We start from the raw sequence: 22,044 nt of genomic DNA, 5'->3' as shown, positions 1-22,044 counted from the left end.
AAATTTCAAATCAGCAAATTAAAAAAAAAAAAAGTTAAAGAATAAAACCAACCAAATTGATCGAATGATCGACCAAAATCGATGGACCAAACAACTTTTACTCCTCGACGGTCAAGGTCGATTTAATCATTTACTAACCGACCATAGTCAGTTTGGTGGCAGTTTGTTCGGAAAATCGACTTTAACTGACCAATGCTCACTTCTAATGGTGATCTATCATGTGACCTTTAATTCCACAATTCGCACAAACAGGTTTCGAAGCATCATTCTTACGATTTGAAGCAGGAAAAGGTGTTTTTCCTTTAGAATTGTTTATGACGGCATTGAAAGCAATAGCTTCAATAGAAGAAAGAAGATTAACTGCTGCTTGTTGATGCTCTTCTTGCATAACAAGAGAGAAAACTTTGGTAATTGAGGAAATTGGGTCCATTAACAAAATTTGAGCCCCAATTATAGTGTAAGTATCATTTAGTCCCATGAGAAATGTCATTACATATTCAAAATGAAGATGCGCGAGGAAAGACTCCAGGCCACCACAATTACACTCATTAATCGGACGAAAATTGCTCAAATCTTGCCAAATCTTAATTTGGTGTGATAAGCGACCACGCTCAAATTACCCTGTCACATTGTCATCGATTCTTTTAGCAATTGATAGATCTTAGGTCCATTACTTGGCTTGAATTGATCACGAAGCTCATCCTTATAGGGATCAAAGCCTTAACACAGTGGAAGAAAATACATAACCTTTTCTTGAAATTAATTTAGGAATTTTGAAATACGCATACACTAGGAAATTAAAAAAATCACATAGACCAAAAATAAATACAGCCTACTGTATTATTCCTAGGTTAAACACGCTTAAAAATACAATTCTACTGATAAAGGAACATAAATTCTTACTTTCGTTGACGACTCAGACGAAAGGTTCAAATCTCCTTTAGATTGAAGACCAATACACTACTTAAAGGGCTTCCTTCCTATTCTATCCTTTGATATTGGTTTGTGGGATCGTAAATCAATTGGGAAGAAGGAATAATTTTTTAGAGATTGGTAGGTTTCTTTGTATACATAACGCTTTTGTAGAATATCAGACACCTTTCCGTGTATACATTTTGCAGGTATTTGATCAAAGGAGAAAGATTGTTAACTCCCTACATGGGAGTTAAGTTTAATTTAGAATTAAATAAATAACTTTGAAAGGTTGTTAACTCCCTACATGGGAGTTAAGTTTAATTTAGAATTAAATAAATAACTTTAGTTACTTAATAATTGATTAAATCTTATTTAATTAATGATTGCATTTAAATCATATTTAAATGGAACATGTCTCACATAACCTATAGTTTTAATTAAATTAAATTAAATAATTACTTAATTCTCCAATTAAATATGAACAATTATTTTAAAAGACAAATATTTCGCTATTATTTGTAAATATTTTGGTTCATTTTTCTATTAAATATGAACAAATATCACAGTCTATATGTGATAAACAACGATAAACTACTATCTAATAAATAGACACAGATAGTAGTCTATCGCGGTCTATTATAGATAAACTGTGATATTTTGCTATTATTTGTAAATATTTTAGATAATTTTCCTATATGAAAAACAAACCATTAAATAATTACTAAATTAAATATCAAATATTTAATTTAACCTAAAAATGAATCATATTAAGTTGTATTTCTCTTATAACCTATAGTTTTAATGTGCATCAAATACACATTAATTTTAACCTATTGTTTTAATATGAATCTAATTCATATTAAATTAATATTTGAACTCCTTCAAATATTTAATTCGCTCATAAACTAATTTTGAATCATATTCAAAATTTAATTTATATTATAGAATTTAATTAAAATATAAACTTTATATTATAATTTATCATTATAAATTATAAATTTTCCAAAGTGAATTCGAACATTTCAAACTCTATTCAAGACATAGTTACCTCAATTCCTTTTACGAGCTAAAAATGGGACCTTATGAATCAACAGATCAGAAGCTCCAATGATACGAGATTAATTGGCTAAACTCAATTAACCACATTAATCAATATTCGTTAATTGTGGGTACACTCCACTAAAGACTCACAACTACACTTTTCTCACTGCAGATATATTTTATGTGTCCATGGATATAGACCAATAATAGCAAGTTAGTCCTTCACGAGTGTTCGTAACATCATGTGGGTCAAATTATTGTTTTACCCCTAGGTTACCTCTGTATCCTTAAGTATCAATACTCTTCTAATGAACAACATGTTTATGGTCTAACCATTAAATAGAAACCTCTATTGGACCAATGAGATGGTAGGGTCCTTTGTTCAAGTCTCGGAGACACTAGTTAAGGGAACACTCATCTACTTACCCTAAAGTCAGGAATGAGTGAAATCCATTTTGTATTATTATGTTCCCAGCTCCTCACTCGGTTTTGTCCCTAAAATGGTAGGCTTATTGAGTCGGCGAACTGACCATTCTCACTCATACAAATCAAATGACAACTCCTCGTGAATAGAAGTTCATAATAGACTTTGGGTTAAGACTAAGTAGCCTGAGTCATCCTATTGAAATAGAAACCCAACTAGTTAAGAAGTTACATCTAGTGGTTACTATTTCACAGTCCGATCTAATGCAAACTCATCGTATAAGATACCTCCACTCTCATGTCACCTACACGAGTGCGTTGGATCATTGTATTTGTATCAAATACAAAGTGGGTCGTGTCCATAGTGTCACCCGAATAAGATACCCAATCTTATCTCTATACTATAGGCCCTTTAGGTCGTATTTTAAACACCGATCCCTGTATGTCTCCACATACAGTTCAAGACTCATAAGACAGCCTAAGATGTTAGTTTATTGGATTTAGGGTTATTAAGACAAAATGAATACAACACAATCAATAACACTTATTGAAATAACATCGATAATTTTTTATTGATAACAATCAATTATTTATATTTACTATCTACGAGTTTTAAGACATAAAACCCAACAATCACAAACATCTTTTACATAACCTCATAAACGATACTTGCTGCAATTCATCGAGTTGAGAATCCATAACGCTATAATTGTTACATTTCCATACAGTCGAAGATCGTTTAGGTTTCTTGATGGATCTACCTACAAATCATGCTTTGTTATTTCCAGAAAGAGCGATAAACATTGCACAACTCTATGAAATATAATTATTAACCTCTGATAACGGTTGTATGACAAGAACATTTGTTGGTTCAAAGAAATGATGCAAAAGAAAATGATTCAATTGTGCATCGATAGCCTTAAGATTAATATCTTCTTCGGAATCATCATTGGATGTGTCAACTTAAGTCTCATTGTTAGCCATGAGAGAAACTTCAAGAAGAAGCGGACACGAAGGAAGATTGTGGAGGAAGAAATCGAAGAGTTAGAAAGAGAGAGAGAAAGCCGCTCTGATACAATTTCAAGGATAAAAAGTAAATAATATTTGTCCATTGTATTAATGAAATGGGGAGAAAAGTATCTATACATGTGGCTAAACCAGTAACCAATTGGCAGCTCATTACAAAGATAAATACAAAATATTCTAATACACTCTGATATAATAAGATTGGAACAATGTGACAGATAATTTTACATTATTGAATATATCAAAGAACTATAAAAGTATCTCGAATTTGTATCAAGTGATTATTAGAAAGATGATATGTAGATTTTTTAACATATATCCAACCATTATTTAGATGTAGTCACCGAGCCACGTTGTGACATACTTATTAAATAATATTTTTTAAAATAATTTAATCTTAACATTGTAAAAAAAAAAGAAAGAAAGAAAGAAAGAAAGAAAAATTCCACGTTCCAATATTCATATGGGCATTCTTCAATTCATTTCGTTCATCACAAGTTTATGAGTTGTGTAACGAAGAAAAAGCGTACGAGTTTGAAAATACATACCGTGGGTCATTAGTCAACGGTGTGATGAAAAAGTACAATGTAAATTTTAATTTTCTTTTTAAAATAATAAAAAACATAATTATACATTTAAATTTACAGTCAAATATTATGCATCATTTCACTAATCGAGGAGGATTGAACCATAAGATAAAAATCCACAAAATGCAAAAACCCATCACCGGTTTTTAGTTTCTATACTTTAATACTTAACGATTTAAATCTCATTGGATAATTATTTGATTTTTTATTTTTATTTTAAAAATTAAGTCTATAAATACTATTTATACCTCCAAATATTTTCATTTATTATCTACTTCTTATTAATGGTTTAAAAGACTAAGCCAAAATTTGAAAATTAAAAGAAGTAGTTTTTAAAATTTTGATATTGTTTTTTAAATTTTGCTAAGAATTCAACCATTTTACTTAAAGAAAAATGCAAAAACATTGTAATAAATGGAGATGAAATATTCTTAATTTTCAAAAATAAAAAATAAAATATGAAAGGGTCATCAAACGGGGCCTTAGTCTTTGTACTTCTAAACTTATATAAATTTAGTTTGTAAATTTTAATAAGTATCAATTTAGTTCTTGTACTTTGTGGTTTTTAACAAATTTTGTCCATATTGTGAAAATATTATTAAATTTTTTTTAACAAAGTTATAAAATTAAGTCGTTACATAATCAAATTTGATAATTGAGTTGGATGAGATATTTTATGATAAGAACTAAATGGTTACATATTAAATTTCAAGGACTAAATTATTAAAAATTTAAAAGTAGAATGATGAAATCGTTACAAATCGATATTTATATACTAAAGTCACGTTTACTCCATGTGAAAGGTAATAGTAACGTTAAAGGTGGGCCATAATTGATTATTTTTGTTTTTGTTTAAATGCATTATGTAATCGTAGTGAGTTAAGGATTAACTCACCTCGAAATTTATAATCAAATCCTATAATCTAATTGATGAATTGAGGGTACTCAATCTGATTGTGATTAAAAATTATGCGAGATCCATTATTTTTACAACGTTATAGATACTATTAATGAAAATTATGAATCTATCACATTTATTGTTATTGTTGTCTTTACCGTCACCATTAGGGTCAACGATAATGACAATAATAAGCAGTAAAATGTGATAGCTTCATAATTATGTTTGCGATTCAAACTTATTATGATTCATACATCAATAAAATCTCATTTCGATTATACTAATTTTCATCGTGATTTGATAAATGTAGCCTTTATTACTTCTATAAAAAGTTCAAGAATAACTTAAAGTGGTTTTAACCTACTCTACTAAATTATAAATTAGTCTAGAAGAAAGTTAGGTTCCTATTTTATTTTAAAAGTTAAAATTTTGTCACTATTATTTTTAGATTGATAAATACTTCCTGCCGTTGTCAATCACAAGCGGATTGAGTAAGTGATAACTAACCATCCATGAAGTGATTTTTTGTATTTAACTGATTTGACTAAAACTTTATTTGATATAAAATGAATTTGGGTGGATCTTCATCGTTAACTTAGATTGTAATCATGTTGGCCCTCAAATGTTTTGACTTTTCTACATCTTTATCTTCGATTTGGAAATAGTTTAATCATTTTAAAATCAATTTAATATTTTTTTTATATTTTAATTATAATATTTATAAAAGTTATTTTTAAATATAAAAAAATGAATCAAAATATTTTCAAAACATAGAAAATTTTAGAACTATCAATTATAAACGCTGACATTGATAGACTCTTATCAGTATCTATAGTGACATTGTTAGACATTGATAGAAGTCTATCAGTGACATTGTTAGACACTAATAGAAATCTATTAGTGTCTATCAACATCTATCATTCATAGTTTCGAAATTTTACTATATTTTGTAAATATTTTTAGTAGTTTTACCATTTGAAATAATTTCCTTATTTATAATATAAAAATTGGTCTTAAATTACATACTTTAATTATTAAAAATATAATTTTGAATATGTTAATAAATATTGAGTTGTTTGAAATTTCCAATAAGGTAAATCAGTTGTTCATCAATTTCAAAAAAGTTGTTCATCGACAAAAGGCCACATATATGGACAACAATTACAACTTAGCACAATCATATTGCCATACAAAATCAAACTTCACAAAACAAGTTCTTATACCCAATAATAATAATAATAATAATAATAATAATAAATAAATAAATAAATAAATAAACAATGAAAGAAGAATAAAGATATAAATAGGCATATAAGACTATGTTTGATTTGTAATACTTTTACTATTTTATTTTGTTTTTCATTTTCGGTGCCCTCCCCTAAGTAGCAACTCTCGTTTCAAGTTCTTTCCAACAACACAGAGTGAATGAACACAAATTTGAAAGGAAACACTTATTATATTTGAATAGAACTGTTTCTAAAAAAATTTATACAAATATTGCAAAAATATTTTGTGATTGATATTTAACATATATGCCTAAAGACAGACAATTCAGGTGCATGAAATACAAACAAACAAAAAAAAATTGAGAGAATGATTTAGATGGACTAGAAGTATAACTTTTAGCGAAAATAAAAAAGTTGTATCTTTAGTCCTCGTGAACCATAATTCATTAAAAAAAATATATTCAAATAAGAAGGGAGTTTGAAAAAGATCTGAAACTTTCACGGATAAAAAATATCAAATTATTTACATAAATAATAAAAAAAAAACTGATAAACATCAATAAATTTCTATCAGCGTCTATCATGATATAATTCTATTAATTTCTATTACTGATAGACACTTTAGACTTTCATTTGCCTCTACCCATCCCTATAAGAAAAGATTAAATTTTACTATTTTATATATAAATAGTTTCTTTATTTTTATATTTTTGAAAACCAATTTGACAAGTGATATGAGGAGCCTATTGTGTGAGTACTATCCATTCAACTTGGCCAATGAAAGACTTAAATTATAAACTAGTACTCTCTTAGTGGTTTATATTTTAATATTATTTGATAACATCCAACATTAAAAAGGGTACAAGTTAATTGTTCTTTCATAGCTAATAAATTTTTAAAAAGTATATCAATTTATACCCATTTTAGGATTTAAATCCCAAACTAATAGTTATATCAATATAAATCCTAAACTTTTGTATCAATTCAAACTTCGAAATTTCATTGGTGTATCAATTTAAGTTTCATAAGTGCATCCAACTAAACATCGTGAGTTTAACTTGATACACTTATGAAAGTTTAGGGTTTGAATTGATACACTTACGAAAGTTTAACGTTTAAATTGATACAATTATTAATTTAGGGTTTAAATTCATATAACTCCTAAAGTTTATAGTTTAAATTGATACAATTATTAGTTTAGGATTTAAATTGATACCACACTCAAAATTTATGAGTATAAATTGATTTTTGCACTAAATTAAATTTACACATTTATTAAGACTAAATGTGCAAAGTTCTTAATCTTCATATTTTAGTATTGACTTAAAAGTACTAAAATACCCGAAAGGACTGAAAGAATTTTGAAAACAACCCCGACCAACACCATTCCATGATTGTTATGCATAGCCAATAGGTGAAAATTTAAATACAAGAATTAGGTGAGTTTCGTTTAACTTCTCAAAATCTAATTTTGAAAATAAGTGATTTTAGAAAAAAAAAAATGATATATTTGACCATCATTAAAAATCATTCGAATTATTGATTGAAATAGTTTAAATAAAAATGATTTTTTTAAAAACATTTTTTTTTCTAATCCATTCAAAGAGACCTTAAATTTATTAATCCAATTGATTTACTAGGAGTTAATGCAAATTGATGATTGAATTTATATTTAAATTAATAGATACATTTTATTTACATTATACACAATTTGAATAAAAAAATCCTCACATGCAAAACTTAAAAGGATTTCTTTTGAGAATCATCGATATATTTATTTTAGTCCTCCATTTTGCAAATCTGAAATTTGAAAGAGTTTATGTACATTTGAGAATAAATAGAGGGATGATTTTCAAAGGTAATTATAATTTAATGTTTAAATTAATTAGCTTGTGAAAAAATGAGAGTTTAATTGACTCAAAAGTTTCACACAATCCAGGTTGAACAATTATTAGTTTAGGCTTAGTTTATGCAACCCAAAAATTTAGAGGTATAGATTTATATTTGTCATTTCTTCTACTAAAGAGTGAGGATTCGTACCACATACTTTTAGTCACTAACCTATCATATAAATTAGGTGAGTTATGTTCACTTTTTAACTTTTCTAACTTAGTCGTTTTTTAGTACAACAATTATAATTAGGGTTGGGGGATTAACTTTTTTTTCCTTTAAATTAGGTCCGACTCTATACTATGGTGTAATAAAAAAAACCTCATTTTTATTAATGCAAAGTAACATAGATTAACATATTATTTTTCAACCTAGGGGGCTCGAGATGTCCCTTAGACTAGAGTTGGCAAAATTTCTCGCGGAATCCCCGGTTTGACTGGGGATGGGATCAAATCGGGAAAAATTTTCGGGGCTCCTATCCCCGCCCCGACCTCGACCCTAATTAATCTCTGACCCCCGATTTGATATGTTTATAATGTATAGTGTTGGATTGAAGCCCAATATTAAATATCCAAATTCTAACTCTAAGTCCAAGAAGCCAAGCCCAAATTTAAAAACTTAAATAAAATCAAATTTTAATTAAAAAATGGGAATCCTAGTAGGGGAATCCCTGCGAAATGGGGAATTGGGCCTTGCGGGGACCCGTTTCCCCGATAGGAATCCACGCCCCCATCCCCACCTTCAAATGGCAGGGACAGGGGTGGGGATAGGGGAGAATTTTTCCTACATGGCCGGGGACGGGGGACGCCTCCCCTGGCCTGGCCCGGCCTCGTTGCCAACCTTACGTTAGACCTATTGTCGTTGGTTATCTGTTTAGTTTCTTATTACTATTTTTTTTAAATGCGTTTGTGGAATCTTTAAAAACAAAATCAAATTTTTGATAACGACTATTTAAAAATACTTCGAAAAAATTATTTTAAAATAAACATATAAACAGAAAATAAAAAACAAAAAAAAATTATTATCCATTAAATTTTAAATCTTTTGCAATTGAATTAATATAATTTAATAATTAAATATATCTAACAGTTATTTACCTTAGACAAAAATGTACTAATTGCCCATGTAACAGGCTTAAATGAATTTTGAGATCTTTTAAAACTTAAATTTTATAACTTTTGGTTGCTTTTATCATGAAGTGAAATTATGGAATTGCTTTGTTGGATACATGCATTGATACTCGACTCTGGCTCTCGTTATTCATTGAATTTTCTTTCATTTTTTCCATTCGTAATCCTTCTAAACACAACGAGTAGAGAGCAATGATAGTTTCTTTCTTTTTTTTAAAAAAAAAAACAAGCATTATATTAATGATGTATAAAAAAGAAAAAAGAAAATTAAAAAAGGGAGCATGAGGCAAGAATCAAACACCAACGCGGTTCATGAGTACACAGTAGAGTCAATTTCTTAATTTTACTTTGTGGCGTTGGTGGAAGCAAAAAGTTATAAAAGTAAAAAATCTATTTTCAATTTTTCAAAAGTAAAAATCTATTCCCTATTATAAATATCATAAAAATAGATGTTCAATGTTTAGTTTCTTAAAAATCATATGTCATTTTTCATATTATCCATGTGCCTTGTAATAATTGATGATTGGTGTCCATGCAAGTTCACATCTTGTCACTTTGCCTAGCATTCGGTGGATCTAAAAAGAATGTACATTGGTGAGAAATCCACTTCAAATTCCATTAATTTTCATATTATTCAATTTTATAATTTTAGTTATTTTATTTTATATTATATTATATTTATTCATTATTATTATATTATATTTTCTCTATATCCGTATTCCCGTCGTGCTCCTCAATTTCACAACACGTTATCAATACGAGCTTCTGTTGCTTCCATCGTTGAAGGTGGGTTCTAAAGATAGGTCGGTTTTTTCATTATTATAATTAATAAATTAAACGTTATTTTGCATATTTAGTACATATTAAATTTCTAATATAAATATAATATTTTGTGATAGTGTTGTCATAACGAACCTTACAAAATTATAGCTCACAATCCTTGAAATTAATGGCAATAATTATTTGTCATGGGTGCTCGATGCCGAAATTCATTTGGATGCTATGAACTTAGGAGAAACAATTAAAGAAAGAACTACGAAATCTAGTCAGGACAAAGCAAAAGTTATGATTTTCCTTCATTGTCATTTCCACGATGGATTAAAAATGGAATATCTTACAATACAAGATCCTCGTATCTTGTAGAAAAATCTAGGTATGATCATCAAAAGACAGATATTCTTCATAAAGTCCGTTATGAATGGGTGCATTCGAGGCTACAAGATTTTAAATCTTAAGTGATTACAATTCCGCATTATTCAAAATTGTTGTTACGCAGATAAAAAATTTCTAATATTGATATGTTAGAAAAGACATTTTCTAGCTTTCATGCCTCCAATATACTCCTGCAGTAGCAATATCGAGAGAAAGGTTTTAAATAATATTCTGAACTAATTTCGTGCCTTCTCGTGGCCAAACAAAATAACGAGTTTTTAATGAAAAACCACAAATCTCGACCAACTGGAACAACACCATTCTCTAAAGTGAATGTTGTGAATATTAATAATCATGGTCGAGGTCGTGACCGTGGTAGAGGAAGAAATAATTATTATTTTCGTGGTGGTCGTTCTAATCATTTAAATTTCAAAAGAACCACACAAAATGATGATCACAAAGGAAAGTTTCACAAGATAAAAGTTCAAAAAGTATTGAAAATAAAAGCTTCGGATGCGGAATGACTTGGCATTTTAGTTGACCTCTAACAAACTTCCCTAAAAGAAAAAGAGAAAAACATGGAAGCAAATTTTGCATAACGATGACATATTTGACCCATTGTTTAAGCTAAAATAGGTGTCGTAAATTCTATCTTACCCAATATAAATGAAATTTATAATACTCTAACTACAACTAAAACTAGCACGTGGCAATAGTGGAGTAAGAGGTTAATTGAATTCCAAAATGCTAAAGATTAAATAGAGGGGAGGGGAGTTGTTTGTTTTAAAGAACTAGAAACTAAGTGAAAATGTAGGAATTGATATAGGAATTTTAGCAATGAGAGAAGTAAGAGATTATGAGATAAGATTCAATTGAAAATGAAATCTTGGAGATTTTATGTAAATTAGGCAATTTTATCATTGACTAAACAAACAATCATGTAGTTAGATTATTCAATAGTTCATTAAGAATCAATTCCTAACACCATAATTAGCTAATTTGACAATTAAACCCTAATCTATGTCTTAATTGCTTCTCCTAATGACATTTCACAATTAATCCTTAAATTGCATTAAACTCATGGATTTTCTTAACCATGCCAAATCTTGAAATCAAAAGACTAAAAATTCAAGATTGATTGTATGAATGTTCTAGGTTATTTAAAGAAAAGAGAAAAAGAAGTCAACATTTTCTATCAAAACTATTAATTCTTGCAACCCTGATTACAAATTTGTTATAAAATTATGTAATTTTTGCATACAAAAATGGATTGATCTTGAGTTGTCAATTCATTCTTAATCAATTTTATTCTAAATTTCAGCAAGAACATTCAAAAGAAAGTAATTACATGAAAGAAATTTTAAGGAAAAGTCTCAGGAAAGTGTCAATCTATATAATTCTCTGAGAAAAAGGATTACCTACGCATGGATGATAAAATTCTTCAATAAATCCATTGATAGTTGCATAATTGGTACAAGGATTGAATACAAGTTGATTGAATCTCTCCAAAATTTACAAGAATAGCTCTGTAAATTCAAAGTCTCTCTTTAAAAGTTTAAGTTTTTCTTCCCTCCCTCGTTGAAAATAAAACAACGAAATTTATATCAGCAGGTGTAGTGTCACAATGTCAAGGCCAGCGTTGCAACGCTAAATCGTAAAAAAGTTAAGAAGCGTTGGGCTAACGTTGCAACACTGCACTGATGCTCGATTGTGCAAGGCGCACGCGCGCGTGCAGACTATTCCGTGAATATTCGGAGCATTGTGACCCTAGGTCAAGTGTTGCGACGCTACCCTGTTTTGCAACAAATAGATGCATTATGTCTCCAAGCATCGAGCTAGCGTCAGGTCCAGTGTTGCATTGTTGAAGTGTGTTGAATTGTTTCTCTTGAGGGGCAAAGTGGTAGTTCATCATGGATCTTCTTATTAAGTGATCTTTTGGTATTATTTGACTCGAATTAGCTTCAAATCTTCTGAAATAGCTTTGTTGAGTTGGGATTGGAGTTTACCTACAAAAATAGACACCAGCAAATAATTATAATAGAATTTAGGGTTTTATCATAGAAAAGATAGTCTTTTACAAGACCTATCACCCATCCCACATGACAACTTTTGATGTGACTTCTTTGAATCTCCTAAAGAAAAGATTGGCAGGGTTAATAGAACATCAAGTGTTTTTTTTTTTTTAACTTTGAGGATATATAGACTTGATGTTGTTGTTTTCTTTTATCTATCTTCATGTTTTTCTAGTAGCTTTTATATATTTTAAGTGTTGTTTTTCTTATTGTAATTATTTTCTTTTAATGAAAAATATCGATCATTTTCATATATTGAGTGTTTAAAAAATGAGCAAAGAATATATATGTTTGGCAGACAGTGCAACTACACATACAATACTTACAAATAAAAAATACTTTTCCAAATTGACAATGCTGAAAGAAAAAGTAAATACAATATTAGGTTCTGCAAACTTGATCAAAGGTTTTAGAAAAGCAAATATTATTTTGCCTAAAAGAACAAAATTTACAATTGATAATGCATTGTTCTCTAGTTAATCAAAGAGAAATCTTCTAAGTTTTAAAGATATACGTTGCAATGGTTATGATATTGAGACTGATAGTAAGAATTATGTGGAATATCTATATATTATCTCTACTATCTCAAATGAAAAATGTATATTGGAAAAAATGTCTGCTTTATCTTATGGATTGTATTATACTTGTATACGAATAATCGAAACATATGCAAAAATGAACTTGAAGTTCATGAATCCAGACATATTTACAATTTGAGTCATTCAGAATCTATAATGATTAGGAGAATTATTGAGAATTCAAATGGACACCCATTGAAGAACCATAAGATTCTTCAATCAAATGAACTATCATGTGATGCTTGCTCTCAAGGCAAATTAATAATTAGACCATTACTAGCTAAAGTGGAGACTGAATCACCTGCATTTTTAGAACGAATTCATGGTGATATATATGGACTTATTAACCCACCAAGTGGACCATTTAGATATTTTATGGTATTAACAAATGCATCCAGTATATGGTCACACATGTGCTTATTATCAAGTCGAAATTTTGCATTTGAAATATTATTTGCTCAAATAATTAAGCTAAAAGTACAATTTCCTGATTATACAATTAGGACTATCCGTCTTGATAATGTTGGTGAATTTACATCCCAAGTTTTTTATAATTATTGTATGTCAACTGGGGTAAGTGTTGAACATCCTTAACTCATATTCATACACAAAATGGTTTAGCAGAATCATTCATAAAACGTTTACAATTAATTGCAAGACCACTACTTATGAGAGTTAAGCTTCCTTCATCTGTAAAGTGACATGTTATTTTGCATGCAACATCACTTGTACGCATTAGACTGACTTACCATAAGTACTCGCCATTACAATTAGCTTATGGTTATGAGTCAAATATTTCTCATATGAGAATTCTTGGGTGTGCAGTATATGTTCCAGTTGCTCCATCACAACACACTAAGATGGGTCTTCAAAGAAGGTTACAAATATATGTTGGATATGATTCCCCATCAATTATTAAATATCTTAAACCCCTGACGGGTGATGTATTTATTGCACAATTTGTTGATTGCCATTTTAATGAGACATTTTCCAATATTAGGGGGAGGAATTAGGAATTTGGAAAAGGGAATTACATGGAATGTATCGTTATTGTCTCATTTAGATCCTCGTACAGATCAATGTGAACTTGAAGTACAGAAAATAATTCATTTGCAAAATATAGCAAATCAATTACCAGATGCATTTATAAATGCAAAGAAAGTAAATAAGTCACACATACCAGCTGCAAATGTTCCATAACAAATTGATATCCTAACACAACAAGTTGTCGCTAATGAGTCTAGAACACGCAAGAAATGTGGTAGACCAGTGGGTTGCAAAGATAAAAATCCTAGAAAACGAAAAATAATTAATAGTAAAAAATACTTGGTTGATGATATAATACCCATGAAAAAAATCCTCGACATGACTAACGAGGAAAGTGAAATACTTAAAGATAATAATTAGATTTCAATAAATTATGTCATGACAGGAAAAATATGAAATCAAACTAATGTAGTTATTGATAATATTTTTGCATATAATGTTGCTCTTGATATATATATGAAAATGAGGATCTTAAATCAAAATCTATTGAAGAATGTCGACATAGAAAATATTAGCTTCAGTGGAAAGAAACAATCAAGACAGAATTAAACTCACTTTCAAAACGACAGGTTTTTGGACCAGTAGTTCAAACACGAACCTGTGGGATATAAATGGGTATTTGTGAGAAAAAAAAACGAGGTCACGAGATACAAAGCAAAACTAATTGCATAAGGTTTTTCTCAAATATCTGGTATTGATATGAGGAGACATATTCTCCAATGGTAGATACAATTACACTAAGATATCTAATTGGTTTGACTGTGTATAAAAGTTTGGATATGCATCTTATGGATGTAGTCACAATATATTTATATGGATCTCTTGATAATGATATTTATATGTGAATCCCATAAGGATCTAAGGTACCTGAAACATATACATCAAATTTTCAAGAATGATATTCAATAAAGTTACAAATATCACTATATGGAATAAAACAATCAGAACGGATGTGGTACAAATCGCCTGAGTGGATATTTATTGAAAGAAGAATATCAAAATAATCCAATATATCTGTGTGTTTTTATAAATAAATAACAATCAGGATTTGCTATTATAATTGTATATGTTGATGACTTGAATATAATTGGAACTCCTGAAGAGCGTTTAAATGAAATAAAATATCTTAAAAAGGAATTCGAAATGAAAGATCTCGGAAAAACAAAATTTTGCTTTGGTTTGTGAATTGAGCATAATAGAAGGAGTATTTATTCACCAGTCGATTTATATAGAATTTTTTTTAAAAGACTTTATATGGATAGAGCACATCCGTTAAATATTCCAATGGAAGTCCGTTCATTGCATATAAAGAAAGATATATTTTGACCTTGAAAAGATAATGAAGAACTTCTTGGTCCTAAAGTACCATATCTTAGGGCAATTGGTGTACTTATATATCTTGCTAATAATACAAAATTAGATATTGCATTTTCAGTAAATTTAATAGCTAGATATAGTTCTTAAAGACACTGGAACGAAATTAAGCATATACTCCGTTATCTTCGAAGAACAATCAATAAGGGGTTGTTTTATTCAAATAAATCAAATTTTGATCTAGCTGGTTATGCAGAAAACTATATCTCAAACAGGTTATCTGTTCACATGTGGAGGAACTGCTATATCATGGCAATCGGTGAAACACCATAATGACCACTTCCTCAAATCATGCTAAAATTCTTGCAATTCACGAGGCTAGTTGAGAATGTGTATGACCAAGGCCAATGACTCAACACATTCGTGAAACGTGTGACTTGTCTTCTAATAAAAATCTTCCAACAATATTATACGAAGACAATACCAGTCCAAATCAAATGAGGTTATATTAAAAAAGATAAAACAAAACATATTTCACCGAACCTTTTCTACACTCATGATCTTGAAGATAATGACGACATCACCGTATAACAAATTTGTTCGAAAGATAACCTCTTAGACTTATTTACAAAGCCATAGATCTTAAAGTGATGTTTTTGTAAGGGAGAATAAATATATTGTATTATTTTAAGAGTATGTATTATATGAAATATGTACTTTTTTTCCTTCCTTAGGTTTTTTCTAGTAAGATTTTAACGAAACATATTATATATATATATATATATATATATATATATATATAGACATCTAAGGCATAGTATTATAAATATCATAAAAATAGATGCCCAATGCTCAACGTCTTAAAAGCGTAATAGTTCATGCTTGGTGTCCATGTAAGTCCACATCCTACTTGTCACTTTTCTTATAAATAATGACATTCGGTGGATCTCAAAAGAAGCACATTGGTGAAAAATCCACTTCAAAATTCTATCATATGATCCAATTTTATAATTTTAGTTATTTTATGTTATATTATAATTATTTATTATTATATTATATTTTATCTTATTGGATTAAAGGAAAATAAAAGCCACCAAGGTCCATCCACGGTAGCCGAAAAAAGACCAAAAATTCTGACGCTTCACGGAAGAGCATAGCAGCAAGAATAATTCGCAACACAACACCAAACTAAGAAGAAACCAGACCCAGAAAAACCAGTCATTCCCCATTCAACCATTATCGAATTTCAGTGCAAGAAGCCAGAAATTTTCCCTCTCGGCCTCCCAAGGTTCTTCATCGGACGGGGAATAAGGCGATCCCCATGGCTTTCAACCAAACCGACAATCGTCTTTGAAGATCGAACCGAGCTTCTTCACCCCAGACCATGGAGCTTGAGGTATCTGAACCCACCTCAAATTTCGTCGATAAGAGTAAGAGGAAAAATTTTGAGGGCCGAACTGGTGATCGGGTTCGTGTGAAGAAGACGACCTTGCAGGCTGTGCTGGAGCAGTGTCAGAGAGCTCTTGAATCGCTGAATGATTCCGACGGCGAGGGGAATGATGTGGATGAAGACGAAGATGATCGGCTCGGTGAGGGTTCCGGGTCTTTGCGCAGTGACCAGGAAGCCGACGAGGTATGGGTTTTTTTCTATGATTCTAAAATTTTATGGTTTTGGGGGTTTTTAGCTCGGAATTATTGTACTGTATATCTGGGTTTGGATAAGTTAGCACAATGATTACGAGATGCTGTTTGAGGTTTTTAATTGGGAATTATTGGCTGAAAGTTTGGGTTGATTTCTGCGGTATCTGATTTAGAAGAATTTAGCATTATGATTGTGAAGATGCTATGTGAGTGGTTTCTAAAAACAGGAACTTCATTGCGTTTCTCTTATTTGTTTTCCGCTGCTATGTGAGATTGAATATACCATATGAGATAAACAACTTCTGATTTTGATCTATTAGCTTATGGTAGTTTCTCATCTGCTATTGAATTGAAGTTACTTTCTTTGGATGCCTCCACAATTCAAGTTGTACTTTTTGCTGATTCAGCTTCGGGATGTTATACTGTTTATACAGTGCTGAGTATTGGGGGTAAGATTGATTTGAAGTTGCCTTTAACGATTGGTTTGAAGTTACCTGGAAGCAATTCATAATGAAAATGTTTTTATGTTCACTTTGTTTTCCTTTGTTCTCTCTCTCTCTCTCTCTCTCCCTCACCAGGTTCTGTATATTTCTTGTTCCATCGAAGTCTTTTATGCATGTAATGGCCATCAGGGATGGGAGTGGTCACGTTGATGGGACATTTTATTTTCATTTTTTGGAAGTGTAGTTTACAGCAACTCAACTAAATATACCTTATTTAGAGAAAATGTGAAATATAACGACTTCTTAAGGTGTTTTTTGTGGATATTGGAACCACGTGCTAATTCAAGTAATATCATTAATTTGCGGGAAAGCGTGTAATACAACAACCTCTTAAGGCCTTATTCCTGGAAAGTGGTAACTAGGATCCTCCCTCCATATTTCTTAGAAAGAGGACTGTTATTGAAAAAATGGAAAGTTTCATTCACCTATATAAAACTCCATGGATAACCCCTCCAATTATCATTAATCAAAAGGGGGTTGGCGGTACTCATAAAACTTAGCTATTACCTACATGATAAGTTTTTGGATGGAGTTAGATGTCTGAATTTCTTTTTACATGGGTTTCATGCTGTTTCATGTATGGAATTTGGAATCAATTTCTACTTTAAATATTATGATCCATGGCACTGACTTGAAGACACCTTTCTGCAGTTGTGTGATCTTCTTAAATCTAAAGTTGAATGCCGTGACTTTCTTGAAAAGCTAGAGGATGCTCAAGCATCAGTTCCGCAAAATACATTAGGTATGTCTTCAGATCTTAATCATGGCTTTATTAAGGAATTCCAACCAGACAGTAGTTGTCCCTTCGGGGACATCCGATAAAATTGGAACATACTGTAATTTATGCTTGTGAAGGTAGAAATTTAGGTTTTACTGGACCATATCCTTTGAGATAAAAGTATTGTTTTATCTATGGCATGATTGATGGATTATTATTATTCATTTCATTTGATTTTTATTACTTCTTTTATTTGTAATGGTAGAAGAATGTAGTTCTTGGGATTTGGTCAGTGACGTGGACCTATGGGAAAGTGGTGATGCTCTAGATCAAGAAGGTTATGTCGTTGTGAAGCAAGAGGATATAGTTGATGGTATTGCTTGTTTCATGGCTGCCTACTTATTGTCCTTAAAGGAAACCAAGGTACATCACAATGGCTCTCTCTCTCTCTTTCTCATACATGCACAAGCACACAGAACTCACGCATGCATACATGTAGAAAAAGGAACAGTCTTCTAGTTATACATATTGTATGATGACATCTATGATCTTAAAAAGGTATTTTATATTACTTAATTATTTCTTGTCGCCCATCTCTTCTCAAATTCTCTTTCTTCTCTCTACCTACTAAGACTCGAACTTGCGACCAAAGAGTAATCTGAAAATCAGACTATCCTCTAAGCCAGCAGCGCTATGAGACTGTTCGGTGAAGACATCTATGATCTTTTGCCAAGATAATTAATAAGTATTAGAGTCTATGGTTGAAGTTTGAGAAATTTGGGTGGTTGCTAGTTTTAAGTGTCTTGGTTTACAATAACCCAAGACACGGAAAACCTCGTATTATTTAATCTGCTTCCTCCTGCAGTGCCTTACATGAGAGGTTTTTTTTTACTTCAGCTCTTTTCTGTTGTTCCTTGATGGGGATTGATTTTTTTTTTTTTTTTTTACACCAGTTGCTGGATGTTTTAGGCCTGGAGATGTACACCATACTTTTTTTATATCAATGAACCTGTTCATGCTTCTGAAGTTTGTCTTTGTTTATAATATGAATGATGTGTCTAGCTCTTAATATAGATAAGGTAAGAGGTATTGTTGGATAAAGGAATGGTTCAAAGCTATTTAGAATTGGCAGAGTTCAACCATCATGGATAGTGAGTAGAAGGAAAAGTTGGTAATGGTTTCTGAGCTCATGGTTCAAAGTTTTGTGACAATCTATTTTAATATACCAAAAGTTTCCAATTCTAAATGTCATTTGGTTCAACAGTTGGATGGTAGTCCCATGTGATTAGCTGAGATGTCCGGAAGTTCCAGACTTCTACAGCTATTGAAGAAAAGTCATGATAAGCTATATCAATATGGTTAATATTAAGTAAAATTTGGGAGTGTGATTTGTGGAGTTTTAGTTATCTTTGAGTTTTATGTTTCGGTAGTTGTTGGAGTCAAATAGAATTGTCTATTTTCTTTGTCTAAACCAAATGAAGAAGGTTTTTCCTCCTGATTGGATTGCTTTTTAATATCTCGTGTCTGATTTGGGGATTTTGAAATTTCTAGATTGGAAAGACTGATAACATTGAGTTCACACCACCACCCAATTTTTCTAGAAACATGATACTCAGAGTTCTGTTTCCTTATCCCAATTCTCCAATGTTGTTGTGATTGTTATTTGAGTTCTTTGTCTAAAAAAAGGATTGAAGATCACTACGGTAACTCTTTTGGCTACTCTTTTGTAATTATTTTAATGGGAACAAAGGATATTATTCAAAACGGGGCAAAGCCACAACAAAACAACCTAACTGTCAAGGAGATAAGGCATCTCCTTTCCCAATGGAAGGGTTACAAAAAGACCTTTAAATCTAAGTTAACAGTGTCTAAAGAATAGTTACAGAAGACCTTTCAATCTAAGTTAACAGTGTCTAAAGAATAGTTACAAAACAACATGTGTTGAGCACTCCAACTATGAGCCGTAAACTGTTCCTCTAGAGTCTACTTATGTATTGGTGATTTTCATTTTAAATGTTGTTGCCATTTATGGTTCTGACTGTGTTGGGTGAAATGAATAATAAGGATCATGATATCCACAAAAACAACCCATTTTTGTTGTACTGATGCCTGTCCTGATTCTGGTTTATAAATTATAATACTCATCGAGTTCCTGTAAATAACAAAAAGAGAGTAGCAACTAGCAATTTATGTTTCATATCTATCTTGTCTTAAAAGAGTCGTTATTTCTATGAGCTATGAGCCTACCAACAACTTTTTCATTGGTTCTTGCAGGAATTGTCACCTAACCAACTTCAAAATGGTGAGTCTTGCCGCGTTTTCTTGTTGACATGATGGTTTTAGATTTCAGTAGGCCCGATCAATGTTGCTGAGCTCAGTAATGTGGGCTTGTCACAAAATGGGGGCATTCAAATGGTTGGAAGCTGCTTCGACCCATCGGGTAGGGTATCTGGAGACTGTCCATCAGCCCACCCGTTCCAAGTAGAACCCAAACAATGTTGTGGGTGGAAATGTTCAGAGGGTCTATGTCAATTTTTTATCAAATATTTTTAGTCTCTCCACGTTGGAGTTCAGATTATTGCTTTAAGCATCTTGGTTCTGGTCTGATTAACTCTTGAATATCATGCAGCCCTTTGCAAAACATTCTCAGTGAAGAAGAGAAAAGGAAAACTCCGGAAGGCATGGGATGGAAGCAAGGTCATTTATAACGTGGCATCCTGGGGAGCTACTGCAGTTGGGTATGTTAATCAACTGGTTCTTCTGAATAATATCATATAAAAGAAATTCTTGCATTTCTGTTCCCTTGCATTTCTGTTCCCACTAAGACAATTAAACTGGTGTTGCTTGATGTGTTCCCTTCAACGGTTCTTGATGTAATTTAGTACAACAAATGTGGAGTAGGAAGATTTAAACCTCTAGCCTCAAGCAGGAGTAGATGCTATTTGCTATCGAGTTATGTTCATGTTGGCAAATCTTGATATTGTTTGCATCAAGAATTGCCCATATATGTGGCAATTTGATTCCACCAGTTGGACCGCATAACATTGTCCTTGAATTTCTTTGCTTCATGTATTCATGTTCACACTAATATAGATAATATGTACGTACATCAGCTTAACATTTTGAATTTCCTCTTTTGGAACTGGAAAATGAAAATTTTTCTTCTTCTGATATTTGCGACTGATATTGCACAGGCTATACCAGAACCCTGTGATTCTAAATGCTGCTTCTAAAGCCTTCTGGACCTCCTGCCAAGTAATATCAAAGCTTCTCTAATATAACTTGTGTCGTTCCCATTGTAAATATGCTCTGCTCAAATGCAGTATCTGAAAAACAAAAAAAAATTGTTGTTCTTTGGGTTTATTCTTTCATGTCTCAGATTGATTAATTCCTTGAAGAATACACTCTCTTGTAAATATCTATTTCTTCTGTTAGGATCATGTCATTTGGATGAAAATTTCTGTATTTATGCTAGCGACTATTATTTGTACTTGCTCCCATATGGAAGCAAGCACTGCAATTGATTATGATTTGATAGAGATCTATGGTTTCCAAATTAAGATCCTTATGTGCTTTCTGGCTATCTATGAATTGGATGTCTGGTTTACTTTGCTTTCTTGGATGCTACTGTATTGTCTTCAGGACTGTTATAACCACAAAAATTTTCGACAATTTTTTGACATATTAATTTCATTTGTTTTAAGAAAATATATTTTTCTCATTTTTCATGTTGCTAATCTTGAAAAAAGATTCGCCACATGTGCGAGGATTTTGTAAGTTGTGACTGACATCAACTTGGATGGTCCAAGATTATGATGCCGATAGTTTCATGTGAGGTTGTAGCATTTTTGGAAGTATATATATGTATATAAACAAAAGTTTA

The 22,044-nt window shown here is 31.0% G+C and overlaps 1 protein-coding gene across 2 annotated transcripts; it reads left to right on the top strand.

The window, feature by feature from the left end:
- Positions 1-16,374: 16,374 nt before the first annotated feature.
- LOC120076332 (uncharacterized) lies at positions 16,375-21,721 on the top strand. 2 transcript variants are annotated; one of them, XM_039030126.2, is made up of 6 exons: positions 16,375-16,932; positions 18,095-18,185; positions 18,427-18,584; positions 20,436-20,463; positions 20,791-20,899; positions 21,356-21,721. In XM_039030126.2, exons 1-6 carry the CDS (start codon positions 16,684-16,686, stop codon positions 21,435-21,437), a joined length of 717 nt encoding a protein of 238 aa, XP_038886054.1. In that variant the 5' UTR covers positions 16,375-16,683; the 3' UTR covers positions 21,438-21,721. The 2 variants fall into 2 exon arrangements, with proteins under 2 accessions (XP_038886054.1, XP_038886055.1); XM_039030127.2 differs by having other exon boundaries at positions 16,406-16,932; positions 18,430-18,584.
- Positions 21,722-22,044: the final 323 nt, after the last annotated feature.

Source organism: Benincasa hispida, chromosome 4 (assembly GCF_027475165.1).
Source record: "Benincasa hispida cultivar pf3 chromosome 4, pf3_genome.v1.1, whole genome shotgun sequence".
NCBI lineage: Eukaryota > Viridiplantae > Streptophyta > Magnoliopsida > Cucurbitales > Cucurbitaceae > Benincasa > Benincasa hispida.
The sequence above is the reverse complement of the archived record's forward strand: the minus strand, read 5'-3'. Positions and strand labels throughout refer to the sequence as shown.

What these genes read in the sequence shown, in the direction of transcription:
- LOC120076332 (XM_039030126.2), top strand. Translation starts at nt 16,684, where the DNA reads ATGGAGCTTGAGGTATCTGAACCCACCTCAAATTTCGTCGATAAGAGT. An exon ending in GTGACCAGGAAGCCGACGAG is followed by an intron (nt 16,933 to 18,094) that starts GTATGGGTTTTT and finishes ACCTTTCTGCAG; the next exon opens with TTGTGTGATCTTCTTAAATC. An exon ending in TGTCCTTAAAGGAAACCAAG is followed by an intron (nt 18,585 to 20,435) that starts GTACATCACAAT and finishes TGGTTCTTGCAG; the next exon opens with GAATTGTCACCTAACCAACT.